This window comes from Cydia splendana, chromosome Z, assembly GCF_910591565.1.
Source record: "Cydia splendana chromosome Z, ilCydSple1.2, whole genome shotgun sequence".
In the NCBI taxonomy this organism is placed as follows: Eukaryota; Metazoa; Arthropoda; class Insecta; order Lepidoptera; family Tortricidae; genus Cydia; species Cydia splendana.
The window spans coordinates 9,063,857-9,076,936 of NC_085987.1; the positions used below are offsets into that span (position 1 = coordinate 9,063,857).

Here is a 13,080-nt window from a genome sequence, read left to right on the forward strand (position 1 = left end):
TTGTATGATAAAACTTTTGTCCGAAGTAATTATAATGCTATTTGTATTAATGCTATTCGAGATATGAGCAAAAATATTAAAAAAGGTACCTTTAACCCTCCCTGCACTCTCAGCACACCCCCTACCCTTGAGGATTTTTAGTATGTTTATCTGGACACCACAAGGTATACCTGTACCAATTTTCAAAACTACACGAATGATTTGCGCAGATTTTTCTAATTTGCTTGGGTTATTGAAAATCTTAATTTTTTAACTTTCTCATTGACCCCCCAAAAGTAGCCCCCATGCTTAAAATTCATTTGTTTACGTTACATGACTTACATGTCCGTCTTTGGGTCACTAATTTACATATGTGTACCAACGTACTGTGACAGACGGACGGACAGACAGACAGACGCACGAGTGATCCTATAAGGGTTCCGTTTTTTCCCTTTGAGGAAAAATCATATAAGGTTAGTAGATTTTTTGTGAAATATATTATTTTCGGAATTTCTTCTAACAAAATCGATTTACCTACCCATACAATACAATAATATAAAAATGTGATTTGAGCAGCAAAAACGTGACTTTTAGGGAAACGAAACGTAACTTATGACTCCAGAGCCCTGGCAACACTGTTCTTTTCTCTATTCTATTCAGCTATTATGGCGCCGATAACAGTAAAACAGACTTAGGGTCTTAATTTTTTATTAGAAACATAGGTTTTTAAGGTTATTGGTATTGAATGGGGCGGTTTTCGTTTATTAGTTTATTGCAGTATCCGAGTAATAGTCTGAGACAGTGCAAACAGTGCCAAAACCACCATGGAATTTGAAGACGTTATTGAATTGGGGTCTTCAGATGAAGAACCCGGGCCGCCTCCTCCTAAAAAGGTAGATACATGTTATAAGGCGAATATGTTTCGTGCTCTGTTAGCATAAGTAGGTAATAAGCCTTTAATTTAGAAAATGCGTCCGTAAATTAACTTTATAATGTTTGCGTGATGGCGCATGACTGATGATTTGAGGTGCATTTTTACCCAGTTCTTATTTTTTTGTATTTATGGTCCCTAGTATTCTTCCATAGATATAAATATCTGTAATAATAATTTAATATATTGTAGTTTTGTTCTGCATTGTGTTTAAACAAATTAGAAATAAGCCAATTTTATATGTTAATTTTCACTTTGTTAATATTCTAATTACTCACCAATTACCGTTTCCTACAGCTATAAACTTAATTATTCTGCACTGCATCAGAATGTTAAAGGATTTAGTCCAACTGCTGTCAAAGGCTTCCCATAACTGACCTTGGTATGAATGCAAAAGCTGGTTGAAGTAAAAGTTTGCTGGACTAAATACAAAACTTGTGTGTTATATGTGGGTCAAACAACTTTTTGTAATTGCTATTCTGTTTTTTTTTGTCTTAAGGATATAGTCTAAATTTAAATTGAATAATTACTAACCCCACATTTACTCCCTATTTACATATAGCAAAAAAATAATGGACTTATCACATGGTAATGTAATGGAGAGTCTGAGAGGCAAACACTGCAAGTGTAAGATTAAGGTTTATATGAAAATGTTGTTTGATCCACACATGCATATGTTTTCGTCTAGTCAGACCATTTTTTGAGGTTCTCACGTTTGTACAAAAACAATGTTTTAGTTTAAAAATCACTAATATTTAATGCTTCTACTAATGTAGTTTAATTTTATATGATAATATTCTACAATAACTAAATCCAAATACAACAAATACCGTTTGTACTGAAAGAACAGATAACAATTTTATATTTTTTATTTGACGGGTAGGAATGTAACAGATGTGAAAAGGGCTATTACTAGGGAAAGCAACACGGCTCTGCCAATGTACTGACAATTTAGTTTCGAGCCCATGCATGCAGCAGTGCTGTAGGAGAGGACAATATGATTTGTACAATAAAAAATATATGTCAAAAATGTGTAAAAATTTGTTAACCTATTTAAGTAAAAGAGAAAGAGCGTCATTAATCCATCAGTGCAATACTATGCAATAATAAAAAAAACTATGATACACTTACACTGTAACCATACACAGAGACACAGATTTGTTTTGGGACCAAAAATGGGTTTGTGATAAACTATATGTTGTGTCATTCTGCATCAATTTCAGTGTGTGTGTTATGGAGTGACTTATGGGATAATTAATTCAGTGACACAAAGAAATAAAGTTACTAAAGTATACTAAATTGTTTTCTGAAGCATGTAAAATATAAATAAATTGATAGTTTTGTTATTATTATCGTTGCATACCCTCAATCCTTGGTGTTAGTGAAGCATATAAGATGCCACTATATGTGTTGAAACAAAAGTAATAAATATACTGATATACTATTATTGAAGTCATAAGGAAATACTTAAACCTACTTAAATAAACGAGCGTGCATGTAACGGGCAATCTGAATTAAAAATGACAAATGATAAAAGGTGCCAACGGCAAAAAAAATTGCAATGTATTGCAACACCTAAAAAAGACAAATACACTACAAAATATATAAAAAGAATTAGATTTTTTTAATTAGGTAGAAAATGTCTTGTTTATCTTTTCACATTACTTTGTAAGTTGAAATAATGTTGACACTTTTTAGGTTATTATTATTTGTCAATAGGGAATATTCGGCAAAGCTCTGTATATGTGGCACAACTAGCACATAGAGTAAACAAACATCAATGACACATATAGCGTCACTACGTCAATCACATGGCCTAATGTGAAACACGACAATCAAAAGTTCGGTTTCTGCCTCTCTATCACTCTTGCATATTCAAGCGATAAAGAGGCAGATAACTAAATTTCGATTTTCGTGTTTACTGGTAGGCCCTTATTAACAAACCGCCTTGACGCATCAATGTCATATTTTATTGACTGTGAGAACTTGTCAAAAAACAGTTTAAGGTACAGTATGTATAAGTTAGTCTATCAATTTACTAGAGTTGGTAGTGTTGCACTCTGGCGGCAGAACATTGCAGTAATATCTCCTATTAAGTAATTAATTATTTTTCTGTTTTAATAGTACCTAGTGATGTTATTGTGATAAATTTCGTCATCAAAGTGCGCAATAATTACTAAGTACATAATTAGTTTTAGTCAATATAATCCTTGTTTGTAATGTTTTATTGCTTATAACTGTCGGAGTAAAAAGAAAAATAGATTTTTAGGGAAAATGGCATCAAAATGTTAAAATGTTAAAATGTTTTAGATTGATACCTCACAACACAAGCCTTCTTGAGCTTACTGTGGGGTTTAGTCAATTTGTGTAATAAAATGTCCTACGATATTATTTATTTATTTGATGACCGGTCTGGCCTAGTGGGTGGTGGGTAGTGGGTGGGTGGCCTTGCCTATGGAGCCGATGGTCCCGGGTTCGAATCCTGGTAAGGGCATTTATTTGTATGATGATACAGATATTTGTTCCTGAGTCATGGTTGTTTTCTATGTATTTAAGTATTTATATATTATATATATGTATCGTTGTCTGAGTACCCACAACACAAGCTTTCTTCAGCTTACCGTGGGGCTTAGTCAATTTGCATAAAAATGTCCTATAATATTTATTTATTATTATTTATATATTCATAAACCATTTTTAAAATATACTCGTACACCCTTTCCTCTAACTAAGGTAATCTTATTAATGAAATGCTCACATACACAACTAATCAGTGTTGGCCGAAACGTTAATGCAATTGAAAATTCTTGACCATTACCAGTACAAGTTGAATCGTCAACTGTAACCGTCCGTTACGGTTTACGGTTCAATTTGTAATGGTTAATGGTCAATTGCAATTAACGTTCGGCCAACACTGCAACTAATGTTGATATTTTTGCTGTGTCTGTGATTTACGTCTAGATATGTGTATGTTAGCATGAACATAGGTAGGGGATCATCCATTTATTAAATCATACAAAATTTCGATTTTTTGGACCCTTTTCCTCCCTTGTCCCCCTTGTCACCCTTTTTGTACGTAGATTGAAAAAAAAAAATATGCACAAGCTACTGTCACATTCGGCACGAACCCCATCCCTCTGTTGCAGTGACGTAATATGTGGATGACCCCTAGTCTAGGGAGGGATCTGCACATACCTAATCATTTCTTGGTTTTTAAATACATATGTTATATATTTGCAATGCATATACTATCTATGAAACCTGTGAAGATTTGAGCACCAAATGTCAGTTAACTAGAGGAAAGCAAGTTTGTGTTAAAGCAAGTATTTTAAGCATGCACAGCGAATGATAATTGCAATTAGCAAATAATTATTTGTACTAATTAGTAAAATTTTAATGATAAAATAAATAAGGTTTGCTGCTAAATGCTAATTGTCGACAAATAATGCATAACTAGAGTACATTTTCTAAAATCTGACATTGCACATAGAAGAATTTAGAAGCTAAGGCTCTAAGGCTCTTTATGATTTTTTACAAGCTTTTATTTAACTTTCCGTATTAGTTAGTGTGGGTCAAATCCTGGAAGCTAAATTGGAAGTCACTTCTCGATTTCCGATTGAGTTGAAATGTTTTATTTATTTATTTATTTTATTTATTTATTTAACAACAATATATTTACACGGCATTACAGACAAGCCAATACACCGAGAAATTAGTAAATGTAAATGTTGCGTACATAGTCATGTAAATTGGATGAGAATGCAATATTATGATGTCATGAAGCTGATCTGATGATGGAGACAGGAGGTGGCCATGAGAACTCTGTGATAAAACAACACAAACTAATTGTGTTTGGGGTTTTTAGAATTGTCTCGATGAGTATTAGTTGCCTGTGGAAAGAAAAGTACAGTCAGCAATAAAAGCTTGTACCAAAAATGATTTTTATTGCCAAAAACATGACATAGTCTAGTATTGTGGTATAATGGCATGAGTTAAGATGTTAATCACGTACTGTTAGCCATGGCTGACATCATAACATGACTGAATATTTTGTTTCAAAGTCTTTTATTATTCTTATTTATTGTGTTTTAGATGAATGTAAGAAATGCAATGGTTCACATTCCGGCAAACCTCCCTGGAGTGACAATCAAACCTGTCAAAACAGTAGCGCAACTACCAAAACTGGGGAAAAATATAACCATTACAAAAACAAGTAGCAGTACAGTAGAGAAATCAATAATCCTGAATCAAAAGCTTGCTGCCGTTAAAAAGAAAGCAGTGGGAAAAAAAGTGGCCCAACCCCCCGCATCTAAGGGAAAAATATTTAACCCACTTAGTCTACCAACAAATGCTGCCATCACAAAGTTAAAAACTCCGATACAGATAAGAAAACCTCAGCAGAATAGACCACAACCTCTACAAAGATTACCACCCAGCATCACAATTAAGAAGACAGGGTCAGCAGCAAAGCCTTCTCCAAATATGATTATGCTTCCCAAACCTGTACTCTCAAAAACAGTTCCATCAAAAGCTATTAATCCAAAAACTATGCCAAAACACCGGACAAGCCTAAGTAAAAAGAGAAAACTAGAGGTGGTGCAAACAGTTGAACTTGATGATGATGATGCTTCGACATCATCTAAAAGTCCTCAGTGGTATGTGAGACCAGAAGAACAAATTGAGATATCTATTCAAGAAGATAAAATTGTACCTCAAGAAGAGGCGGCACCTACTCAAGAGGATAGAAATAATAAAGAGCCAGAGGTTCCTAAATATATTGAAATCACAATAGAAGATAGTCCTGTTAAACCAGTAAAAACAAAGCGAACACGGGAACTAAGCACTGAAAAAGTAATTATGATTGACGATAGCCCCAACAAGGGTAGCGTCGTTGGCGAAGATGTTGCTGAAGGCAGTGACAATGAAGCAGACACTGCAAAAAAGGTCCCACATAGTAAAAAGAAACTAGATTACCCGAGTGAGCTTGAAACCATTGAAGAAATGCATACAGTTGAAATTGAAATTGAACCAATGGATCCATGCACTCCTTTGAATACAAATAATACAAATTCAAAGGACAGTGACAAATCAAATACTAAAGTAAATAAAGAAAGTAAAATAATTTCTTTAACACCAGAAATTATGGGAACAGAAAAAACATCAGTTGAGATAGCACAAAACAAGCAGGGTACTGTGTCAGTCAAACAAATCAAGCCTGTACAGCCAAAACAGACGACTCAAGTAGCTCCGAAAAAAGATGTTGGATTGCCAAGTGAATTTCATCCTATTTATCAAAACTTCATCAGCTTATGTATCCAATTAGAAAACTCCAATGATATGGAAAAGATAATTGAAAAAAAGATTAAGCCTTATTATAAGCAGGCACCAAAGGAATATACAGAATCAGAAGAATTTCTTGATATGGTATCTAGTAAAATAACAGCTATGGAGGCTGCCCCTGAAAAAATGTATTTGTATATCAAAGACATTGTAGATGAATTGAATTTACAACGAAAGTATATGAAACAAGTGCCAGCAGAAGAACCCAAGTCGAAAGGTAAACTAATTCATTGCACATTTTGAGATTAAAATGCTATTTGCAATTTGGGACATTAGTCACTTAGTACAAGGTTAGCTCTTTGTAGCTTTTAGCTGTACCGCTTGAAATATATCATAAGGTATGTAAGTTATATCAGTTCAGCAGTATGCCTGTAATTTGCGATCAAATTTTTCAGACGTGGACAAAGACAGCTTTATATATGGTAAAGAAAATGAATTGGATCCTAACAAGCAGAGGCAGATTCGGAAATTAGAAAAGACACTTAAGAAACTAAACCGAGCCATTCAGAAACTTGAAGCCCAAGAAGTAGACTTTGATGATGAAGAAGACTCAGTTTATTTACTTACTGAAAAGTGAGTACACTAATACTTTTGTGGTACTTATTTTTTTTCATACATTTTTGCTGCAATTCTCACATAGTGTCAAATTCTCTGAAAAATTTTGAACGTGGTGAGGGGTCACAAATTCATTAAGCTTTTAATAGTCTATTTAATAGGTTCCCTTGTGGTAACTACAATTCATGATACATGTGTATACTGGTAACTTTCGTTACACAATGGAATAAAAAATAAAATAATATCACTCTTAAGGAAAGCATAGGGCTTCCAAATACCGGACTTCTTTCAATACCGGTATTAATACCGAAACTGTTTTCATCAATACCGGGATCCCGGGATCCCGGTATTGACTATAAATCGCTTAAAAATTTTGAGTTTTATTAAAAAAAGGCTCACTGTAACACCAGATATGTATGGCCTTAAGTTAGGATATTAAACAATAATCGCCTCTTCTTCCTCGCGTTATCCCGACATTTTGCCACGGCTCATGGGAGCCTGGGGTCCGCTTGACAACTAATTCCATGATTTGACGTAGGCACTAGTTTTTACGAAAGCGACTGCCATCTGACCTTCCAACCCAGAGGGGAAACTAGGCCTTATTGGGATTAGTCCGGTTTCCTCACGATGTTTTCCTTCACCAAAATGCAACTGGTAAATATCAAATGATATTTCGTACATAAGTTCCGAAAAACTTATTGGTACGAGCTGGGGTTTGAACCTCCGGATTGAAAGTCGCACGCTCTTACCGCTAGGCCATCAGCGCTTTTTTACACATTAAACAATAATCGCCATCTACAATAATTATCATTTCACCCTCCAATCATTCAATCAAATCAATCATTTTATCCGCCTTGTTGACTTCACCAGTCACGTTTTTAGTTCAACCTAATAAACCAGCCAATAAATATTGAAATTTGGCACCAAAAATTCGTTTGCCATACTACAATTCATTTCTTTCTACTTTTTGATAAAATTTTAAGAACGAATTATATTAATATCATATCCTGAACATCAGAATTCATCACCAACTATTTATCTAACGCATATGCACAGATGTTGTTTCAATTAAATGATCTTCTTTAATTAAATGGGCAAGTAATCTTCTTGATACAGCCGAATTTGATAATTTTAATGGATTTCAAACGTTATAATCGGCACATTTTCCTTGTTTATGAAAATACCGGGATCCCGGTATTGCATTGAAAAATACCGGTATCGAAAAATGCGTTTAAACAGACGGGATCCCGGTATTTCGGGATCCCGGGATCCCGGTATTGGAACCCTAGTAAGCATCCTATTAGTGTTAAGCCTAATTCAGTGGTTCCAGTAGTTGACTGCCCGTTTGTCACCTCTATTGCTTGGAATCTTGAAGATTGCAACTATTCAGACATTGTTCTGCATTGGGACATTTACGTTGGATAATCATTGATATGTGTATATAGATAGAGTCCTTCTAAACTAACTTTGCACTGATTTGAATAAAAAGAAAGTGAGGAGTGTTATTAGTTATTATAAACGTCATATTTTCATAGAAATTTGACATTAACGCTGACATTACCTAAATCTTCGATTTCGATTGGTAATTGGAAAATAAAACACGTTTGCAGGTATAAAGAAAGAATGGTAAGAGTGCATGCCAAGTTTTGTCAACTGACCAACACTAAGCTGCCTTCGCAACCCCGGATTGTGATAGACCCCCGGCCGGGACTCTCGGCCGCGCCTGCGAAGCGCCTGGAGGCGTGGATCAACAAAAAGAATACCGTAACATTTCCCGACTTTCACGACGTCTTGCGCTGTGTCCGGGAGGCAAATGAGATTGATAAGCTTGGCTGGAGTGAGGCGTTCATAATGGAAGAAGGTATGTCTATTTTTAGAAGAAAGGTATTAAAACATTATTATGTTTATATTTTTGTACTCGAGTAACAATTCATTCATATGACTAAAATTACAAAAGAGAGTAAATGGTTTAAAATTAAAACATTTTCATACCATTTGTGAAAAATCATTTTGATTGTTAAGTATGATATAACTAATTGATAAATATTACTAAACATAACGTCAGGTGACAAGCAAAACTCACTAATTACCACCACAAGTTCATAGCCATAGTGAACCATATTAGTACTGAAAGAAGGTCGATTATTGTTTAATTTTTTTTAATAATTAGTGAGTTTTGCTTGTCACCTGACGATAATATAGATATGATTTCTGCATTAAATATTATATTGCAAAGTGTACGTAGTAATTACGTAAAAAAAACACTATGGTTAAAAAAACTAATTGCTTTATTGTAAAGAGACTAAGAGCGTGTCAAGGTAATTTTGAACACCTCGCCCGCTTAGCAACTGTACGATATGTTATTTGACTTAGTATCTAACTCGAACCTTGTATCAAATTTCAGCTAGAGATCTCTTTGTGCGGTGCGGTAGAAAGCTACAGAGACGCAGACAAGAAAATGAATGGCGATTGGCTACTTCTAGAATTACCGCTAACATCGATCCTGCCGAGCAAAGTGATGAACTTAAGAAGCAATTGGAATCTAATCGCCGCCTGGCAAACACGAAGGAAACCGAAGTATTTGATAAGTAAGTTATATATACCAACATACATATAAACAGTGTAGTATACATACAAAGTATACTTTGTGCAGCTTTCTTTCTGCTGTTATTTGAAATAATAATTCCAAAAAGTAATTAATCTTCACTACCTAATTAAGATCAGACATTGCAATGCGTGTGATAAATTATAATATTTAAAAGTTTGTTGTTGATACATTTTTAGACCGATTTTTTATTTGTCGATGTTTTTCTTTGTAAGATGTTGATAAAATTCGTTAAGCTTGAAAAGCTCCTCATTCTGGGTGAAAGAAATACGAAATCCCATTTTATGACAAAAAATGTATGCAAACTGCCGTTGAGTTACGAATATTAATTAGTTTTTAAAATATCAACTATGTTGCTATGCCTTGACAGGGTAACCATGCATGCACTTACTATATGCATTAATACCTTAATGTAATCATGGTTCTGCAATGAATAAATTAATCTTTCCACCAAATTTTATCAAAATATAACGAAAAAAGAAAATTGCCAACAAAATAAATACCCCTTTAAGTTGCCGAAATAGCTGATCAGTGATCATCATTATTATTATTCCAGATTTTGCGTCAGACAAAGTCAGTTAAAACTGGAGGCTGAAGAGATAGATGATAAAGACGCCGAAGAATCTCCAATCGAGAGTGAGGAGGAAGATAACGATGACGATTCCTCTCTAGAAAGCAAACAGAGACGAAAAGACAGGCTAAGAAGGCTGCTACAAGAACAATCCAAAAAGAACATTCCTAATAAAGTTCAATCTGAGGATAACACAAAAAAAGACGAAGAATCCGTCATAGAGTCTGTTGAAAAAAAAGAAGAACCTGAAAGCAAATCTGAGGTAGTAAATGAAGACGACAAAATAAGCTTGAGTGATGATAGTAACGGTATTGGTTCAGACATGGATGAACTACACTTGTTACAGAAATTACATTCTGACTGTGAGATACGCACCGTTTCTTCGTCATCTGATTCAGAAACCCCTATAGCTATTTCGGATACTTTGGACTCAAGCTCTGACAATGAACGACCAAAACAACAGCAGCCCACTGACATAATAAGTATAGAAAATTCAAGTTATTCTGATGATTCTGATGCTGACAAAAATGATGCCTTAAAAATGAATAAAAAGTACACAGTGGCGAGTGGAGATTTATTGGAGGAAAGTAAAGAAATTGAATGTTCCTCTTCAAGTGTTGTGAAAAATACTCATCTTACGGATGCTGCCATAGAGCATACAGTCCTTGCGTTATCTGATGATGGGAGCAATCTTGATGACAATACCAATTCCGGAAAGAGCGATAACTCGTCAAAACTGTCGCTAAAGGAAGGGCAAATTTTTGACAAGGATTATGACCAAAGTATTACGCCAGAAAGCGCTGAACTCAGTATCAATGATGTTGCAAAACCAAGCGATGCTGAAGATGAACAAAGTACGAATTCGGATACAGTTGAGAATCCTGGATCATCTGCTTCATCTGGACAATATGAGGAACTTCTCAAGGAACATAATGCTGATCCCCTTCTAAAACGGCCAGATTTAATTCCGCGAGATCCTTCGGATGAACTGTTTGATAGTATGGTAATTAAACATTACAATGATCCTCTTGTTAAGAAACATCTCAAGGGCTCTGATTCATCTAATGGTGATGATCCCGAAAATTCAAACTCTGATACTCAATCCACAAATGCTACTGAAACAGCAGAAGAGGCCAAGAAAGATTTGATAGATACTTCAGTAGACACTGAAGAATTTCTAAATTTAAATTCACCATCAGTGCAAATAGTTGATAAATTAATTGATAAATTGAAACAGTCTGACGGATCTCAAAGTAGTGATGAAATTCTAATGAAAATTGATCAAGTGATTGGCTTGAATGCCGAAGCTATGTCCCCAGTAACATTAGAGCTGGAAAAGGCGGTCGGTCTGGCCAGACAAACCAAAGCGTGGCCTAGGTTTAAGGATGAATGTTCATCCCTGAGCTCTGCCGAGGATGAAAATACAGGTGATCATTCTCAGTCAATACCGCCGAATACGAATAATTCCAAAAATGATGATGGAATTGAAATCGCGCAATGTGAAGCAAGTCCAGCTACAGATACAAAAGATTCTGAAGTTTGTGGGAATGAATCTACAAACTGCGCACGTAAAACTGAAGTTAGCACGCAAAGTATTAATATATCTTCTGAAGTCAATAGCGCGGGCGCTTCTTGTTCTAGGAGTGTAAACAAATTGTCGGATAAAATGGATGTCGCACATAATGAGTTAGATTCTACTCTAAAATCAAATTGTACTAACATCTGTAGTCCAGAGGTACCCGAAGTAATTAATATCGCACATAGTGAGCAAGCTATTCATGAAGAATTAGTAGATTCCGTTGCCTGTACTTCCAACACCGCAAAATATGCACCTGCTGACTCTAACATTGCAGATATTGAGATGGCTTCTATTGAAGAAAATATTGAACGTTATGAATCTACTAATGAAATATCTGAGGCAATGGAGATTGGGACAGATTTCACAGAAGAAAAAGACATTGAACAGGCAAAAGAAACAAAGTGTGATGAACTTATAAATAATGTAGCATCCCTAACAAACGAAGATCTGCCATCTAAAAAAAATTGGGAGCTTGATAACATGTCTGAATTTGTTAATCCTAATATAGTCCCCGAAGAAAACTCAGGTGAAGCCGGAGGCTCTCCGATGAAGATTTGGAATTCCGACAATGGACCTGAAAGTAGTATTGGCAATGGAAGTGAAGTGAATGGAAATTTAAATATTGCTATGGATATTACAGACTTACTTGATAGTGATACTAGTTTATGTCCAAAAATTGGAGATAATTTAGACCTGGATCATTTGAATGAGCTAGAGTCTGCAGAAAAAGGAGAGTGTGAGGAAAAATCAGTCCCTAGAACTATTTCTAGTATGTGTTTGCAAAGTACTGAGAGTAATAATTAAATCTGATAATTTTAAGTATAGATATAATATACTAGTATGATTGCATTTACTAAATTCAGAGATACATATGATGCAAGGTTACTCTTAAGAATGTTTTATATGATTTAGCTTTCGAGTTAAACATTAAGGCCTCATTTAGACGATGCGAGAACTCGGATGCGAGTTTCATTACATTGCGGTTTTTGATCGGTCGGTTGCATAGGACGTAACCAACAGTCCGCAATGTAACTAAAATCGCATGCGAGTTCGCGCGCCGTCTAAATCAGCCCTAAGTGACAGTGTTTGTTATATGCAATTTTCTGGTCATCGAATGAGTTTAAGCCGTGCCGCCAGATCCCCGTATTTAAAAAACATGCAAAAAACAAGTCATGTTAAAGCAGTTATGCTATTGAGGTTCGTAATGTAACCGAGCTAAACATATTCTTTTCCAGTAAAAGAAAATCAGCTCATATATCAGCGATTCGGTTTAAAACAATTAAATATTAAAAGTCGTGCGATTGCGTATTGTGGATATAGTGTATTTATGTTTTTCATATTTACTTGAGAATATTATTAAATTATTTACATTTCTTTCAAAACGTGGTAGAATACTTTTGTCGTAGGATTGCTTGTTTCACAATATTTACGACACTCCAAGTAAGAAACAGAACAATTTTAGACTTGTATAACAGGTGTTAATAATATTAATTTTGAAATTTTTGAATCAACAGACTCGC

At 34.9% G+C, this 13,080-nt stretch overlaps 1 protein-coding gene across 1 annotated transcript; it reads left to right on the plus strand.

Annotated features, from left to right (window-relative positions):
* Positions 1 to 674: 674 nt before the first annotated feature.
* LOC134804187 (titin homolog) lies at positions 675 to 12,728 on the plus strand. The gene is made up of 6 exons (XM_063777120.1): positions 675 to 872; positions 5,003 to 6,467; positions 6,646 to 6,823; positions 8,416 to 8,666; positions 9,210 to 9,393; positions 9,967 to 12,728. The coding sequence occupies exons 1-6, from the start codon at positions 804 to 806 to the stop codon at positions 12,362 to 12,364; spliced, it is 4,545 nt and encodes a 1,514-aa protein (XP_063633190.1). The 5' UTR covers positions 675 to 803; the 3' UTR covers positions 12,365 to 12,728.
* Positions 12,729 to 13,080: the final 352 nt, after the last annotated feature.